General features: G+C 39.5%; 1 protein-coding gene across 7 annotated transcripts in view; it reads right to left on the minus strand.

Moving 5' to 3' along the window:
* KAT6B (lysine acetyltransferase 6B) overlaps positions 1-18,683 on the minus strand; it is a 116,987-nt gene that overhangs the window by 56,938 nt on the left and 41,366 nt on the right. For all 7 annotated transcript variants that reach the window (XM_035329725.1, XM_035329723.1, XM_035329722.1 and 4 more), the window contains one exon: positions 2,329-2,437. In XM_035329725.1, the coding sequence (XP_035185616.1) occupies positions 2,329-2,437 (109 nt within the window). The remainder of the gene's footprint in view (positions 1-2,328; positions 2,438-18,683) is intronic.

Here is an 18,683-nt window from a genome sequence, read left to right on the forward strand (position 1 = left end):
CAGAAGAGCTCTTATCTGAGGTCACCTGATTAACGTAAACTTTGCGTACCACAGTCTAACCAAGCTTATTAAACTTCCAAATACTAGAACACAGATTGGAAAGTGCAGGAATCCTGTAAGCTACACAGAAGACCATTTAACAAGTCTAAGGAGTTGAGTGTAAAGCCACTTCCTTATTTCACTGTTTAATCGTTTACTTAAATATACTAGAAAACAAACTGGTTAGAATAAAAATAATCTGTCCAGAGTGATGGATTCAGAAGCACACAATGAAAAGCATACCCTGCTTAACTGAAAATACATTTTTGTTCCACACTGGTTTGTTTTTACTGGAGTACTTATATAGCTATCACAGTACCAAAAGATTAAGTAACTTCAGCAGCACACCTACAGAATTATGAGGGATATATGCTCTGAATTTAAAGACACTGAAACAATATTTTCACTTACATCCTTCTCAAAAGCAGCAATGGCTTACTCAGACCCTACTCATTTACCACCCAAGCACTTCCCTCATTTTCATTCTGACACAGAAGGTTGTATGGCTGAGCAGGGAACTTCCATCAGGGAATCGATCAAACTTGCCACCTTTCAGCTACATTTGTTCCTCAGTCCAGCTCACATGCAACCACTGGTACCACGGCAGAAGAACGGGTAGCACGCTGCAGATTGTGACTTTAAGAAGCAGTAGTGCTGGTGTGTCTGTGAGCTGGGATGGGATGATCTGCACTGCAAAAAGCTTTGCTGAAATTATTTCCTTAAGCAGCTGTAGCTTACATGGGCAAAAATTCTTTTAATGACACAGCTAACAAGAGCAGTCCACCCAAGTGACAAGCTTTACTGGTGAAGTAACTCTTCTTCCAATATAAAGCTCTTTTTACACAGGGGATTTTCTTTTAGAATAGCTAAACTGATCAGAGGATTTTCTCAGCCCAAACTCGACAGTTAGGCCAGCTATATGCCATAAACCTTTTTCTAACAAGATCTTAATGAGTTTCATAGCCAAAGCCCCCTGCAAATCAGCAGTAACCTAAGCCAGTAACATGCTTGGTATCATCCATGTGCAATCAGTGCTCAAAGCAACAATGTGCTACAGCTTCCAAAATTAACCCAGATGGTTTCAAACTTAAGCCAGATGATCACTTCACTAGAAGCACCTGCATTCAGGTCAGCTGCACAGGGTCAGCAAGAGCAGCTCAGCACACAGCAGCGAGGTACATGTAAATGGATGGTCACTTCGTGTCTGACAAGTGGTGGCCCCTGGTTGGCCTACATACCAGTTCCTATACCTGCTATCAGATCAGCTCTACCACCACCCACACAAACACCTTTCAGGGAACAGGCAGTGAAGTATAACCCTGCTTTATCAAACAAGGTCACTGTCTTGGAAGGAGGAAAATAAGGATCTAATATCAAAAACTATCCTGTGCATTCTGACAAAGAAGTTCTTGATATCAAAATTCATCCCATTTTTATAAATGCTTTTTGCAAGGTAATGGAAACCATCCAAAGTGGAAACTGGATTCTCACACTAGCTGAAGAATATGAAAAGATGAATGTACTATTTTCTTCAGCTATTTTTTTTAAAGTTCTGTTTTATTTATGTAACTTTATAGGGAAGCAAACACCTAGCTCATTAACTGCCAGACTTTGTTGTACTTGTAAAATATTTCCCTGATCCAGTAATTTTCCTGTTACCAGCCAGAAGACTTGTTCTTCTTACAACTCCCTTTTTCCCCTCAAAGCCACACACACATTCTGTCACGTGAAACACAAATGTGATGTTTCTCCTAACAGCTTGAGTAGGTTATTTTAAACACTATACAAATTACCACTTGAGTAACAAGAGAATTTTATACAAAAATTAACTGGATACACAAGATATGTAACAGCATCAAAGACTGCTACACAGTCATCTTTTCGTCTTTTTTTTTTCCATTCTTCCCCAGCTTCATAAATGCTGGGAATCAGTTCAGGCAAAATTCCTGACAATCATTTGCAGGCACAGTGCACAACTGAGTTTTCAAATCAAACATAGAACCCCCAACAAATCACACCATTCCAGCATTTTGCAGGTACCTCCCTACAAATTTCCTCAGCATGTCTACACTTTGGGCCTACAAATGAATTCAGACTCATTGGTAGCTGTCCGTATGACAAAATTTTAGTCAAAAAAGACTGCCTCTTTCACTCACCCAACACTCTTCGCTGGAGCTCTCATTCTATGTCAGAAGAGAGAATGATATTCTGACATGAAAAACACTTGAATACCTTAAAAACAGATTTATACATAAACATTTACAATATTTGTAAATTTGGCCAACTTACCACTGCTGCCACAGTCTGCACAAGACAACAGCTCTTCTGGTTTTTTTTCACGATTTGATTCTTTCGTTCCCAAACAAAAGCTACATATTGGGATGGGATCAGCTCGTGGCTAGATTAAAACAACAAAGACATGTAGTTAGCTTTATTAAGCAGGAAAAAAGTTACCTAAAAACTACAAGCACAGGCAAACCCTTCTCAGGAGCCTTTTGTCTCTCATATACTTGAGTTCAGAGAATCAGTTTTAATTGACAATTTGTTGTATTATATATTAATTACAATTTTACTCACTTTGAATAATGTTTATTATCTTAACATAGGTCAAAACCAAAACTTAACCCATAAATAGCAACATTGTGTACTTACCCATGTCAACATCTCCCATGTGAAATTAGCGTTAAAAATCCAGGAAAAGTAAGAATTTTAGGACATTATTCTTAAATACACAATTTCAATTCCAGAACACAAAGAAACCATTGGTTCAGCACAATAGTGCTTCAAAGATTAAGATGCAAACTATTTTTTATTACAGCTGAATAGAGTTCCTTTCCAAAGGAGTATGCGTGCAGGTGTCAATGTTAAGACATATTTTATCCACTTCTGTCCAATGGATAGCTTCCTTGTGCCTCTCCCTGAAACTACCAGTTTAGGTTAAAAACATTGGTTTCAGTAGATCAACTGTTTGTTCCAGCGTGATGAGTCCCATCAACTAACTCACGCCATCACATTAAAACAAACACGAAAACCTTTCAATTACCTGCAATTAACACACAACTATCCACAAAAAAAAAAAAATAAAAATAAACAATTAAAAGACCCTACAAATTTACTTCCCCATTCTCCCAATGGCAAATTTCCAGAGATTTTCAGTGAAACTAGTTACCTGCATCACCCAAATACATTAAATCAGTAGTACTTGCATAGAGAGTCTATAAACAGATCTGTAAACACGTAAAACTAGGTGCAACTATTTCTTCAGTGGGATACTCAAATAACAAGTACCTTCCCAGACAGGGGAGACACATTCATACCTGCAGAGTTTTCCAACTGTCAGTTTAAAGTAACATATCTACAGATAAAGGAAAACCAGTTACTTACAATTCTCACCAGTAAGAAATCATAATTATAATGATCTGTCCTATCATTATCACTTTAAGATGTACTTACATGAAAACGGTATTAATCTAAAAAATACTTAAACTACTAAAAGTTAGCTTTTTGTGTAATCACTCAGACTCCATTAAAAAGCAGTAGAAAAATGGTTCAGAGCTAACTGTTCACTTGCAGCATCCTGTGAACATTTCTTAGCTTTAAGAAATGTTTAACACAGATAATTTTAAAATATTTATTTATTTAAGTGGAAATCACTCAAAACCTCATTGTGGCAGTGATGCTGTTCTCTTTTCCTTTGATATAACAGTGCTTTAGCCATTTCAGAAATGCTTGCTCTGATAAATTATTTACAAAACATCACATATCATTCATGTAATGAAACAAATCCAGGTCCACAGTCTCATTTATCTTTCCAAGACTTTTTTTCTTGCTCTAGGAAAGACATGGCCATTGGCCAACATTCATGTACTTTCCTATTTCAATCCCCTTATTCCCCCCCCCTTTTTTTTAACTGAAGGTAAAATAAAGGACAAAGGTTGTTAGCAGTTCAAGGCTACAAAGACTGATGTTCCCATACCAAACGCAGTAATAGAGAGCTTGCAAATCCTGTCACTTCACACACAGGTTTTCAAGAAACTTACAGGCTCCTGTATATATTTAGGAGCCATTTACATTAATAACTGTGAACATTACTAGGTCTGATCTCTGAGCTACTGCCATTAGTTAATGCAGACGTGCCTGTCAGCACACTAAGTAAAGCCTAGTTTCATGCTACTTCAACTTGCATAGCTAAAGCAAAACTGCAGTCATACTGGTGGTATTATTTTTGTCCCAGAACTGACTCAATTAGCATGAACTATAAAAAAAAAATCTTTGTCAGGTTGTAAAACAAAGAAGCTCATCTCCTACCTGTATCATTTTTCAAGGCCTAATCACTAGTTTCCCACCTAAAACATAGTAATCAAGTATCATTATCCTCTGGAACACAGCTGTTAGTCAACATCAAGGTTAATTCCATTTCATCTCTTACAGAAACTCGTCTGGCCAGTAATTTGGTGCTGAAGCAGCCTTAAGTGTCAAAACACTGACACAGGTACACCGGCTGGCCTGGGAATCAGGGCATCCTTGACAAGTGCATCTGGGAGCCCCAGATCTCCCTGATGGGCACCGAACAGAGAAGCTGTGATAACAAACTGATGGTCTGGGAAAGCAGAAATTGCCATCAGCTACTGGCTGTGCCAGCAACTTGTGTCCAATCCCCTTATGTCTCCAAAGACCCAAAAGCAGCTTGCTTTCTACTCAAAGATGAGCTTCTCTTCCAAAGCTCTCCTGCAAGAACTTCTCCACGCGAGACCTCCGGGACAGGATGGGGCCTTGCTGGGGATGCCTGGCTGTAGCCAGGCTCCGTGACACAGCTCAGCTGTGGGGCAGGACTTGGGCGTCCTAGGTTAGCCCCTGGGAGGGGTATGGTGAGAGATGCCCTTCAAAATAGCACACGCAGGCAGGCACTTAGGTAAACAATCACAAGCATATACTTGCTTTCCCAGCAGTGATTCGTAGCAACTAACAATGAAGAAATTCAAGAAACAAAAGCCTTTGAGTCCTTGTGCATTACAGAATCCTACAAACCCACTGTTGCAATCTTCCCACACCCATGGGTCAGGCAAACCTCACAGGTCACAACATCAATGGGTGTCAGAAGGGGGAATCCAAGCACACAGCTCACAGAGGCCTGGGAGAAGGCTGCAGAAGAGCAGTGAAAGCAGCAAGAGGCTAAGTACGGGATGGGAGACACCAAGAGGGGACAGGCAATGGGTGGGTGCTGCCTGGCCTGGGAAGCCCCCCAGACAGCACTTGGGAGGGGCAAAAACTCCCAAAGGCAAACGGTCCACATGCTGGGAGGGGAGGATCGTGGCTGGGATTTTGGCCACGGCAACAAGCCTCCTGCTCCTGCCTGAGCCCATCCCGGGTAAGGTAGCAGGCACCACTGCAGTTATTTAACACAGCAACATTATCCACCAAATGAACCAATATTTTTCTTGCTATTCAATCTTAGTTCATTTTTTTCATCTAATATTTCAGAATCACATTAGTGATTTTGTTGCAAAAACTTCAAGACTTTGTTGCCTGCTCTGTCCCTGAATATAGGTCTGAACAACGCTTCTCCAGTAACATACTGTTGTTTCTTCCACAGAACTAATAAGCTGAGCAGAACTTCTCATCCAATTCAACTTGGAGAACAAGCTAAATTATGTCTGTCAGAAGGTTTTGGTTTTCTAGATCACTAGAAATTGTATATCCAAATTTAGAAGGCTGCCCTGTTCAAGTAACAGTGTATTTACAATTGCAGTAAGGGTAAATATGCAGAAAATTCACTCACTATGCCAACATGCAGTTGCCTTCAGAAACTGAAGCTTTGCAAAAAAGCAGCTAGGCAATCAGATTTTAACTTTGTTTTTAAATCTAGTACAGAGCAATAACAGACCAACAATTAGGCAACTGTCAACTGACTATTTTCCTTTCCAATTAGAAATTGAATAATACTTAACACAATACATTCAACAATCATAGCCAATCAACCCTTTAAAAACTTCACACTTCAACTACTGCAGTCAATCTGTCCTTTAAATAGCCTTACGAGCCAGTGCCATATCATGGTAATTTCACTGTCACCAGTAATTTTGGGTCAGAACCCCTGCGATGCACACATTGGGACATTACAGTCCCAGTCTCCTCCAGTAAGCAAGAAAGGATTATAACGTGGAATGCAGAACTTAAATTTCTGAAATACAATCAGTTTCAAATTTGTGAATGTATTACTTGGCGATGACAAATGAATGATTAGCTTTTGGTAAATGATAGCTATTTAATCCTGCTACAAATACAGCACAAATGTTAAATAAACCAGGCGCTGTTTTTAACATTCACAATAGGAAGTCTCAAACGCATTCCCCCTTCCCTTCAGGCACGAAATGCAAAGGCAAGATTATTCCTATAAACAATCACCCACTGCAGTTGATCATAAAAGCCTGTGTGAACCAGAAGAGCTATGCAGGTAAGCTTTCAAAACACTGGCTTCCTAAAAAGAGTACCGCAGAATATCTAGCGGGTCCCAGCCAGTGTCTGCTTTAGGCACTATACAAAAGCCTTGCTCTGATCTCATAAATGCATCATCATCTTCCTAAAAAGGGCACTAATAAAATCAAGGAAAAATTAAGGTCTTCAGCTCATTTACTCCAACAGAAGTTTGGTATGCTGCATACACAAAGAACTTTTTATGCTAAAAAAAATAGTAATAATAAAGACACCAAACACAAACAACCCTCACAAACACCATATACAAACTTCTGCCATTAAACACCTAGAGAAGGGGTGAAGAGCATGAAATAGTTGAACCTGAGAGGTACTACCTTTCATCAGGAGTGCAGTGCAAAGCCATTAAAGATGTCACTTGAGTGCATATCATCAACCTGAGAGAGGGGAGGACAAGTTCTCAGCTGTTACCCCACCACACAAAGCAGGAAGGCACCAACAGCAAACCAAGTCATGGGGACAGGGGAAGAAAGGTCTGCAAGCTGGTGCAGCAGGTGAGGTGGAGGAGAGCTTATCCTCCGTCATGCATTGGGCACAGGGTAGGAAATGAAGACGAAACAACCACCCACATAATACAAGAAAAGAGAAGACGCAGGAGTGACATCATTCACCGTGAGGAATCAAAAAACATCATCTGACTTGAACATCTGGGGGAGCAGGGAGAACGGAGAATTAGTGAGCAGAGATCAGTGTTTCCAAGTCTGTTGGAACTACTGCCATATATTAGGAACAGCCACAGGCTTCACAAGGAACACCGAGGTCAAAGGATGCCAGCCCCATGTCCGAAGACTGGCACGGCCTCGCATGCAGAGTGGAGATGTTAGTGGAGCTTGGATGCTACAAAAGAGTTCCTCCTGCACAACTCAATCTTTATCTTAAAAGGCCTAGTTTCAAGCCTGTTTTAGACAGTAATTATGCAAGCATGTACTAACATTTAAGACCTTTTACACCAATAGGGGTGTGTACATCTACATTTTGATCATTGTTTAATCCTTCCAGTCACTTTCAGAAAAAAAACATTCAGGGAGTTTGTGCTACTGATGAAAGCTAAAACCAAATTCAAAACACTGATTTTGGTGACCTCAGGAAGTGTTTTAAAATTGATTTTTTTTTAAAAAAAGTTACAATTACCTGGAATATTTTACCAGCTGTGAAACATTAAGGACCAACTTTCCTTACTGCTTTCTCTGTCTTCAGTCACACTTCAAACCTGAGATTGATCCACAAAAAAAAAAAAAAACATGCTGATCTAGAAACTGCAACAGCAGTGTTAGCATGTAGTTCAACTGGTGCATCATCTGTACTTAAGTGAAAACTTTGTTTTAATGCTAGCTGAGTTTGTCCTTTATGAAACTAGTAAATATGATTTACTTATTTTTAAGTGAATCACATCCGTCTATTCCGAGAAACTAACAAGCTTTGTCACTGCATGAAATTAATCCATGGTTAAAATTCTGCTGGTTTTCAGTTAACTTACGCCAGAATAAGTTTGTCTCAAAAGTCTATCTCAAAATACTTTTTCCCTGCAGTAGTTTGTGCTAGAGGAATTTGCATGTTCTTCTAATTTATAATTCCCATGAAAGTCTTAGAGCATTCAATGTTCTAACAGTCTGCAGCCCCAAAAGTCACATCTTAAGTCCTGAAAAGTCTTCATTTTCAAGTGTGTGAAGTTACCCACAACTATAAATCCCACTGAAAGCAAGTAGATAATTATTTGCATTGCTATAGCACTCTGAAGATTTAAACAGATTGTCTGAAAACTGCTAGACGTTAGCTGTATATAAACAATTATAGTTTTAAGTCCTAGTTCCATTAAGTGTTATGCACACTTAAGAGAACTGAAAAGTTTCATGTATGCTTCCCAAAAAATACGTTTCAACAGCAATCCAAAAACCTCAAATGTTCTTATCTGCAGCTCTCACAATGCCTTTTCAGAAAGCCCTCAACAGCATCTGACAACTTGCTAGAAGATGCATCCATATGCAATACACAAATTTTGGATCTTTATTATCCCATTAATATAAACAGCTCAAGTCATTTAAAGGTTAACAGGATAGAGGCAAATGGGAACTGCCATGACCTTCACTAGGGAATCCACTGTTCTGATCTCAATCTTCACCTTCAAGGGCTATCTTCGTTTTGGAGCTTGGTTGGTGATGGTGGCTTTTTTTTTTTTTTTTGACAATCATATCCTAACTTCAAAAAAAGAAGTCCTTGAGTAAGAACTACCACCATTATCATCTCTAAACATTTTAACTACTATTACTAATACCGAGAAACAAAAACTGAATGAGAGACAGATACTAATTTCTGGTTTCAACTACTGAAACAGTTGCTCTGGTCATAAGCAAGGCATTACCAGTACCTTCAGCTCCAATTCCCTTAGTGCACCCATTCTGTGGGAGGAAAAAAAAGTTCACTTTACACATTGGGGAAAAAAATGCTGTGTTTCAGGAACTAGGGATTACAAAGTAAGCTAAACTTGGATTTTTAAATCAACTTCTTAATGACAACTGCCCACTAAATCCCATATTTAGTTCTACAGTGCCATGCTAATACAGGCATCACATGGCAAGAATACACACTAACTCAAAGGATACTATGAACATGCACCCAGGCTATTACTGCAGAAAGCCATGCTACAAAATATGACTGTAGGACCTACAGGTTCAGAAAGCATTAAAAAAAGCCAGCACAAGAAGAGGTCCAAGAATAAAAGAGATTTTATACTATAGATTAAAGTCAATGAACTATACATTAATAGAGTGTGGAAGAAAAGCTGTAGTCTGGAGCTTTTCCTCTTCCCCCAAAAGAGGATCCTCACCTAGAACAGGCTAGAACACATAATCATGTTTTCTTTTGCACTATAAATCTCTTTCTCTTATATCCTTACTACAAATTGGCTTCTCTTCTGCTCACATCTTTCTCCCAAATTTCCATGGGGTACATATGCATGGAAATTATGATATGCAGTATAACTCTGAGGTAACTAAATTACCCAAAACTGAGAAGTGTGAAAATGTGTGTCTACCTGACTCTATCCAGTCCCCATCAGTCCCGAGATGAAAGGCATGCAGAGCAAACCAGGTTACTCCTAGCTTTTTCACTGTTTTTCAGCTAAAAATCCAATGTATTATCCATCAAAAAACATGTTGTTTTTTAAGCCAGTAAGTGTAAAAACATAAAACTTGCTTCCTCCTCCCCACCCTGAAAAATACAGACAAACTATAATGCAAGCTTCTATTATTATTGTTTTTTTCCCCACACAATACTTTATTAGATTGTACAAAAAATGAAGGGTACCTTGCAGGACAGCATGCAACCAACTTGAAAACAGCTCCCTGCATCACTTTTGTGCCTCAGGACTGACCTCAACAGTCAGCAAGCACCACGACAACTTATGGAACTGAACAAAGAGCTAACCTGTGCCTTCATCAGCGAACACTGTAATGAAGACATGCACAAAGTAACATACAATAGTAGCGGTCTTCTAAATACAGTTTTAAATTACTGAAAGGAATATTCCTGTTCATCCAAACTGGAGTACAACACAACCTAGAACAGGGGGACTCACAATTACCGCTTAGGAAGCAGAATGCAACTTCAGGCACCAAAAGTCTCTTTTGCTTGCAAACTGGGAAATGCAATAAAAGCCAAGCTCTAGTTTATTTCAAATTATTTCAAATTACACTTTCCATGTTTCATATGAAAACGCAAATGTTAGAAACAAAAAAAAAAACTAACTTCAATTTCCTAAGTTGCTGCAGCAGTATTCAATAAACCAAAGATATTCTGCATATCAAAGGTCGCTTAACATGCGTGGCAGAAGAAACCCCGTCTAAAAACAAAAATATACCCAAAACACCACAGAAAACCACAGACATGCTCACCTACATGCTCACCTTTTCTGAAAAGGGTTCCACTTAATTGCCCTGGTCCTTTTAATTAACTTCATATAAGAGGAATTGCACTCATGTTCTGTTGGTAGGACATCCACCAAAACAATTCAAGAAGCCCCCTTCTGTTGTACAACAGATACCCAAAGCAGAGGATACACCTCCTGGAGAAAGGTGGAGAGCCACACCTCAAAACCACGGATAAATCTCTCAGTGGCCTGGAGGCTCAGCTTTCATTTTTAACAGAGCTTATTTAAAGCCTCTGTGCTTGCAGAGGTAAGGTTTTCCAACCATAATCCAAGTTTAATAGACACACACAGGACTGTTGTAGACAGCCTAAAGAGACCTTTTGATACGGGTAGACCCTGCTATCATTTCACCAGCTACAGATCCCAGACATTTCCATTGCTCCCCATGCACTTCACCTCTGTCACAAAAGGATGCATTTAAGCCTTACAACACTGACCTACCACCATCATCATGATTTATCCATCAACCACCACGCCATCCATTGTACCTGATGACAAAGCAGTTCAATTACACATTATCCACACATCATTAGAATGCAGTCCCACATGGAATCTCACCCCTTTAAGTACACCTCTAGGTATTGAGTCAGAGGTAAACGTAAACAGCAAAGTACCTAGCTTAACTCAAATCCTGCTCATTACTCGCTTCTTATTTTTTACCGTTTCTTCACCTACCTTGCTTTCTTGATACTTGCTTTCTTTACATATTTAGAAGATGGGGAAGACAGAAGATCGAACCCCTTTGTACTTTTGGTGGTTTTTTGGTTCTTTGTTTTAGGAAGACACTTTTTTGGGGGTCACGGGTACATACAGTTGCTGGAATGGAGCTGCGTTTCCTAACTCCAAGCTCTACCTGTTGTTGCAATGCAAGTAGGATGAAGCAAGAACCTACATGTGTAATCACAAGCAGGTAAGCAGCATTGTGATTCACAGACCATGATCCCAATGGGAATGTCAATTTTGACATTCACTGGAGAAAAAGCATTGCTTTTAGGTAGATTAAACAAACTCCAATATGAGTACACATTTTGTTGGCATAATACTAGGTTTACTCAGATGTTTGTATATATGCACATTTTTATTCATAACTTATTACCAAAGTCATCCAACATAAATGTGCATAATATGTTTGCAGTGTGGCACAGGATAATTATTAGTTGTCTTGATGCTAATTGCTCAGGGAAAATGTTTAATTGCATATTAAGTGGATCATATGCATATTTTATTTCATTTACTCTTTGGGGCAAGTTTACTGTCAGCCCTCTCCAGAGCTGAGCAGCACTATAGATACAGAAGCAGGGGCTTCATGGGCCTGGGATAGTGCGAAATGCAGTTTTAAACAAAACAAGTAGAAGTTCTATTCCAAGATGAAGCTGCTCATTTGCCACACAAAGTCAAGAAATATCCTGCCTGTTCACCTCACATTCGTAAAGGAAAAGCACTGGGACCAAAGCAAGATTAAGGCTGCACATTCCAAAACTTGATCTGGGATTACAAAACAAGTGTTTCTTTGGATTTCTTCCACTGATGTCACTGTGACAAACGCAAGCTTTAAATAAGAAGAGCTATGTTGTGTTTGATTTTTGATTGTTTTGTTTTTAAGAACAGGGTTTTGTTATGGTACACCTGTAATTTGACATCCTTTCTGCTGAAAGGCTGATTTTAAGAGCAGATGAAATACAAACAACATCATTGTTAGGACAGTTACTTCTCTCACAGAGGCCCCACTATTAACTAAACCCCTGCATTCCTATGGGCAACAAGTAACACCAGTATACCATTGATTTTGCTGTTGCTTAGTCACTGGTTTTCATTGGGTGAAAACAATGGCACTAATATATTACCCAGCTAGGTGAGCTAAGGAGCAATAGGAATAATGAAAATCTACTTTTATTCATATAATTTAAAATATGCTCACTCCTGACCTCCTTTCTGAAAAGGGTAAAAGCTGGACAAATAAATGATTAAATGAGAACAGCTTAACCACCGCTCTTCCCCACCTTCTCAATGGGAACTGAATTTTATTCCTGAGAGGAGAAAGGCAATTTGTTCCAACAGCCACGACTTTCAAGTCACTCACAGGGCTTCTGACTTTACAAGACACAATTCCATTGAACGTCTGCTAGGTCCATAAAGTACATAGTGTATTTTATACAAGAGCGAAGAGAACAGCAGTTTTTCACTCTATCAGCTGCAGAAACCTATGGCAGTGGGATACTAAAAATGAATGGGCAAAGGAGTTCTACATCCCCAAGGGTTATTAAGTGCCTGGCATTCCAAACAAAATGAAGCACATTGCTCCATTGGTCCCTGCTTCTTTATGTGCATAAGGAAAGGCCAATATAGAAGAAATTCCACCCCCACCCCTTCCCTCCAAACTCAAACTAATATTCTAATTATATAAAAAAGAACACTTTCATTTTATAAATACGGGGAAAATTATCTCCATATGAATATAATAAACCACTGTTAACCAGCCCTGCTACGTAAACTGGAACACAAACAGCTCAGAACAAAACTGATAAATATTTCACAGAAGGCCAGCTCTTCTTAGAAAGGTTTCCAAGTATGCCTTTTAAATAAAGTTAAATACAAGCCTCTTGAAGGAAGCAGGCTTAAGATTTGGCTTCAACCATTACGTTTAAGCAGGCAGGAAAAAAAAATGAAAAAGATTGCAGTAATTTGTATTGCACGACTCCTGGAAACAAATCAGTCAGGCTCTCAGACCCTGGTTTAAATCTACCTACTACATCAATTGAAAGTCCACAGTTACCAAGCAAAAACCCACAAAATCTAAGAGGCCATCCTCTGTCCTGCCAGTAACATTGAACTGCCATGCAACTAAGGGCGCATTTACGAGTTGTAGCATTAGAATAACAGGGAAAAAAAGGGTAAGAGAAGGATTGTAGCAAAGTTTATTGAGCCAGCAGCTCACTTACTGTAATTTGTGAGGGATTTTTACATCATGCTTCAATTTACTTATGCTTTGCCTCAAGAACAGCAAGTGATGGCCTACAGATGGTGGCAAGAACCTTGCACTCTAGCAAAATGGCATAGCTGAAGGAAAGAGCATACAAAAACACTAACACATCAATCTTACAGTACTACTGGAGCTTGCCTGAGTTTGAAATGAGGTCTCACAGAACTCAGAAGCCAAACAACTCCCTCCAACACTGGCAGGGTTATTTCAACCTCATACAGAGCTGGTGCTGTTCATTTCCACACATTAACAGAATTAAGTGATGGAATAACCTGCACCTACAGCTTCATTCATAGTTAGGGGACACTGACCACTACAACAAAGAGTCCTTAACTATCACACCAACAAAATTCTGATCCTATAGACTTCTGTACAAATTTTAGGGTCCCTTGTAGGCCAATGTGAGAAAAACCTATTTCGTTTAACTAGTCCAAACAAGGAGACAACGGTTCCTGAGGCACAACCAGGGAGATTAGCCTATTTCTTACCACCCTAAATCAGTATTATTTACAGCTCTCGTCCTTTGGTGCCTTTTAAGTATTTTTGTAAAAAGCCCACAGTAGATTTCCCAAGCTGGAGAAGGCCCTCAACTTAGCAAAAACACAAGTTGGATGTGGTATTCTTCAACAGCAAAGCTAACTGAACTAAGTAATGTTAAGGATGAGCAAAATATCTCCCTCAGTTTTGCAAACGCAGGCATTTCTGAAATATCAGTTAAATGATACAAATCAGAACTTTTAAAGAGCACAGAATTTTTTGAACACTACTTGTCTAAAATCCAGACTGCTTTAGAAACAAAGTCTGTAAAGAATCCTAAACAGCCCAACTCACAGAACAGATCTCGCTTACTCTTTGACACTCAGAATAGAACCTAAAAGCCTTCACTACTAACAAGAAGTCTTGTTAACCAAGCCAAGATCTGAAAGATCCAAAATCCACACAGTATTTTTGGAACAATTCAACTGTACTGAATAGATTTCTTGAAAGGAAAGAGAAAAAGAAGGCAAAGCTACAGTATAAACTGTACGAAGTCTTCTCCAGACTTAAAATCCTGGGTGAGATGCTGACTATGCAGCAGTCAATGCTGTGCCACTGATGTCAGTGCAGTTCGGATATAACATCTCATTCCCCCATATTTTTTTCACTTCTTGTAAAAACTTCTTGAACGTGCCATTTAAAAGGTGCTCAGCTTTAAGCAAATAACTATAAATCCTACCATTTGAGAAATAAGACATACTTGCAGCCCAAGCTAGTTTCCTTTAAAGTTTATTTGAACCTGAATGCGAAGTTCACATTAACTGGCCAATAAAAAAGTGTACTTCGTGTTCCAAATACAAATCGGGTAATGTATAGAGTAGTTAATACAAAGCACTCTATAGTTACTGGATGTGACCAGAGTGCCGACTACCAGTGCCAAGTAAATAAAAAGTATGATCTAGTTATTCCACACAGGCCAAAATCATTTTACGATAGGCTAATTAATCATGAACATAACTTTTCAGACATTACATAATTTCACACAGACTTGCTTGTAGCTCCTGCCAAAGAAAACAACAATTCATATGAGAAATAAATCTACACTTGAAGAGAGGTGACAGTGACAAAACATGACGAGAGGAAGAGAAAGAGGGGAGAAAGGAAGGGGAAAGTATTAATATTGCACAAAAAACCTGTATAATTTTATTACTCAAAACACAGCAAAGCTCCAAGTCTGAAAGCCAGAATATATGAATCAAGTGAACCCGGCAAGTGAACCCAGCAACTGAAAACAACTTCTCATTCTAATCTTTCTTAATGACAGACTATTTAAATGATGTTCGACAGAAGCAGAACTTCAGAAACACAAACCTGGATCGCCTAAACTTATTCAGTGACACTCCTATTTGAGATTACAATACCAACAGTGTTTTTATTTCTCGTCTGGGATAGATCTAGTACTACTCAGATCAAGCACAAATCGCCTATTTCAACAAAATAGTCTGATTTACATTTGCAACCTTCCAACAAGTTAATAAATAATAAATTCAAATTGGTAGTTCAAAACATACACCAAGAAAGGCAGATATCAAGACAGCCAAAAACAACCTTCTCCCAGTAGCATGTTTTTAATCCTCCCTGTAGACCTCTCTGATACGGCATTCAAACCCAAAACGGCCCCGCCTCTTGGACTAATAACTGATGACCTTGAGGCAGGCCGAAGACTTGACTTGGGGGTGGGGGACACAGTAAACACACACCATGTAAGTCCATGCAACAGCTACGTATTAACACACACATTATTTATTTAGTGACCAGTCTGCTTTCTTCCCTTACAGCTGGGGGTGGAGGGGCAGAGCGGTTATTTAGGACACTTGTGAAGTTGTTATATTTCTACTGCCTGTATATTCGGTCTCTTTGACTGGGCAGAGACAATGCTGCCTGTCTTGGCACTGCTGGGTGCCAAAAGGCTTGCAGGCATCTTGCAGGATACCCGTGTTGTAGCTGGAATTGCAGTTGGCCCCACAAGTGAATTGAGAGCAGGCAGAAAGGACCACCACTACTTTTCTACCACAACAAATACTGTTTTCCTTACAAACAAAACATGAAGTTCAACTGAAATCTGTACTGAGTGGCCAGTAAATTTAGACTGATTTTGTTCAACAAGAACCACAAAGTGCATACCAAGGAATAACGTAATGAATCCTGAAGAGGAATTTTCCTCGAAAGACAAGTTATGAGTGGTTTATGACATAGGCTTACACAGTTTATTCCTCTTAAAGTGCTTTTAAAATTTCAATATAACAGAAAATGCATTGGCTCTTAGAAAAGATCTAAAGATAACCCATTGCTGCTATTTCATGAAATTAATGAGCTTATGGTAATTAACATAGGTTTCTTACAATTTCTCTACTCCTTACAAAGTTCTTTGGAATGGCAATTTCCTTTTTTTTTTTTTTGTCGTCGTTGTTTTCTGCTGGGAAAACTCAGATTGTAGCTCTGCTTCTACTGGTCACTAAATGCAACCCACTCCCCTGCCGCCCCATCAAAGGATCCATGGAGTTGAAGTGTCCTCAGGAAGAGCAACAAGACCCAAGTCTCTCCAGCATCCCCTTTATATTGGGAGCAATACACCTTCCTCTTCTTGGGACAGCAAAGTAAAACTTCACACCATACCCCACATGCCAGCAAAACTCACCTCACCCTGAAATATCCAGGGAGTTCTGCTGTTACAGCAAATGGCTCTAGAAAGGTCTCTTCAAATCCCCTATCAACAACAGCCTATACAGCCTTCACAGATTTATATATCTTTTAATTGTAATACTGCAATTTAATGAGTCTGTATTCATGTGAACAGTAAGTTTGACAGTCTTTCACTGATGAAAGTAGTTTATTGCTCAAAGAAATGACCGATGAGAAGGAATAGCTCCATTATATATTAAACCCTGCACATACCTCTTGCCATATTAACAATAAGGCAGCAAAGGTCTTCATTGCAACAGCTCCCACAAGGTACCAGTAGAAAAAACAGCAGCTATAAGCCAAATATGCTGTTAATACGATGATTCAGGAAGTGTTACATGGCCCTCCCAGAAACTCAATTGGGAGATCTCTCATGCCTTCATAATATGAAGTGTTGTCTTACGGATGATGGGGAAAAATGAAAAATGGATATTGTTAGGTATGATTTCCTAAAGCATTAAGATCTGGGGGAAAAAACATTTAAAGTAATAAAACACTCTAAACTTCTGCTTTCAAATGTGTATCTCTCTAAAATAATAATAAAAGCCAATAATAAAGTAAACGCTAGTCCTTCAGAAGAACAACAGATAACACCCACAGGCACAGAAGGAAGTAAAAAAGGACATCTGACAAATTCTTATTTGTTACTTTTTTGCATCTTGTTCGTTACAACTGAAGGATAAAATATCTTGCAAGAGGATCTGCATTGTTTTCTGCATTCTGAGGCTTGTGTTTCATGGGGGAAAAAAAGCTGTTCTGTCACCTGTAATCACAGCTAAATGGGGTATGGGGGGAAAGTGGACTCCAAGATCTCTATTAAGATGTCTGCCCTTCTCATAGGAATTTACACAATCTCCTGACAGTGTCCTTCAGAACATCACCGCTGCTTGGAAAGGCAGATGTGGAGTGGAAGTAGAATGGGATATGGAAGCAATTTGGGGCAAAAGGTATTCCCCACACTTTCCCCATAAAGCCTCCTGAAGCCATTATTTCCAAAGTTCACTGGCTGAAGCACCTTTGTTGTACCATCCCTGTAAGGAAGTACCAAGGCTTTCTGTGGAGTGTCCAGAAGGGGAGGGGAAAAAAAAAAAAAAAAAAAAAAGTGAAAAAAAATGCAATCAAGTCTAACAACAGGGAAACATTGAAACAGATGAGAACTGTACACAACCTCCCAGCAAACAGATGAGAGGTACCACTTGCCAGAGCTGAAAAAGATGTCAGAGCCAGGCTGCAATTTCTGTTTACACAGGAGCATAACTTCATCAGTGCACTAGTTAACCCCTCGTTCCCCCAACTAACTCCACTTCCATTACAGTACCAAACCAGGTAGCAGGGCGTTTTCACAACTGTCTCTAGGTCCCACTTAACTGAAAGCACCTGAATTAAGCTAGACACAGGCCTACAAGACCACTAACTCACCGGAAGGATTCCAATTCTAGTTTTCCAGAACTTCAAATTCTAGGACCTGTGAGTTGACTCCCTCCACACTTACTTTGGATAGCTGATATTATTAGAATTTAAAGAAAGAAAATACTCAAACAGAAGGCTACTCACAGCACTTAAGGACTGCTCCTTGCAGCAGCACTGACACACCAGCACCCGACCCCATCCCTCCCCTTGACTGGCCGCTGGAACAACTGCACTCCAAGGAGAACAGCCTACAACACAGTTTTAGTCCAAAGGTGTCAGCTCTGAGAGAATACCTTAAGAAATATTAAACTCACTCTTAACCAAAAAGTGGTTGTACCAAGCACTTTACTGCTTTGAGATACAAATTTATGGAGGTGGAAGGAAACACCCTCCCCAAGCCCCCACAGCGCAGAGACAAGAAACAAGGACCCAGAGCAGAACTGTCCAAGGGACGAGTTTCTGTGCCATCCAACACCACTTCAATTCAGAAGTGAAGTGACGGGCCCACTTTACTCAACGCCATAAGGTAATAAGTTAATAGCACTCAGAGCTAATGAACAAGCATTCATCTGCACTTAGGCTGTTTGGAGATCAAAGAAGGCAGAATTCCTCTGCAGA

Source organism: Oxyura jamaicensis, chromosome 6 (genome assembly GCF_011077185.1).
Source record: "Oxyura jamaicensis isolate SHBP4307 breed ruddy duck chromosome 6, BPBGC_Ojam_1.0, whole genome shotgun sequence".
NCBI lineage: Eukaryota > Metazoa > Chordata > Aves > Anseriformes > Anatidae > Oxyura > Oxyura jamaicensis.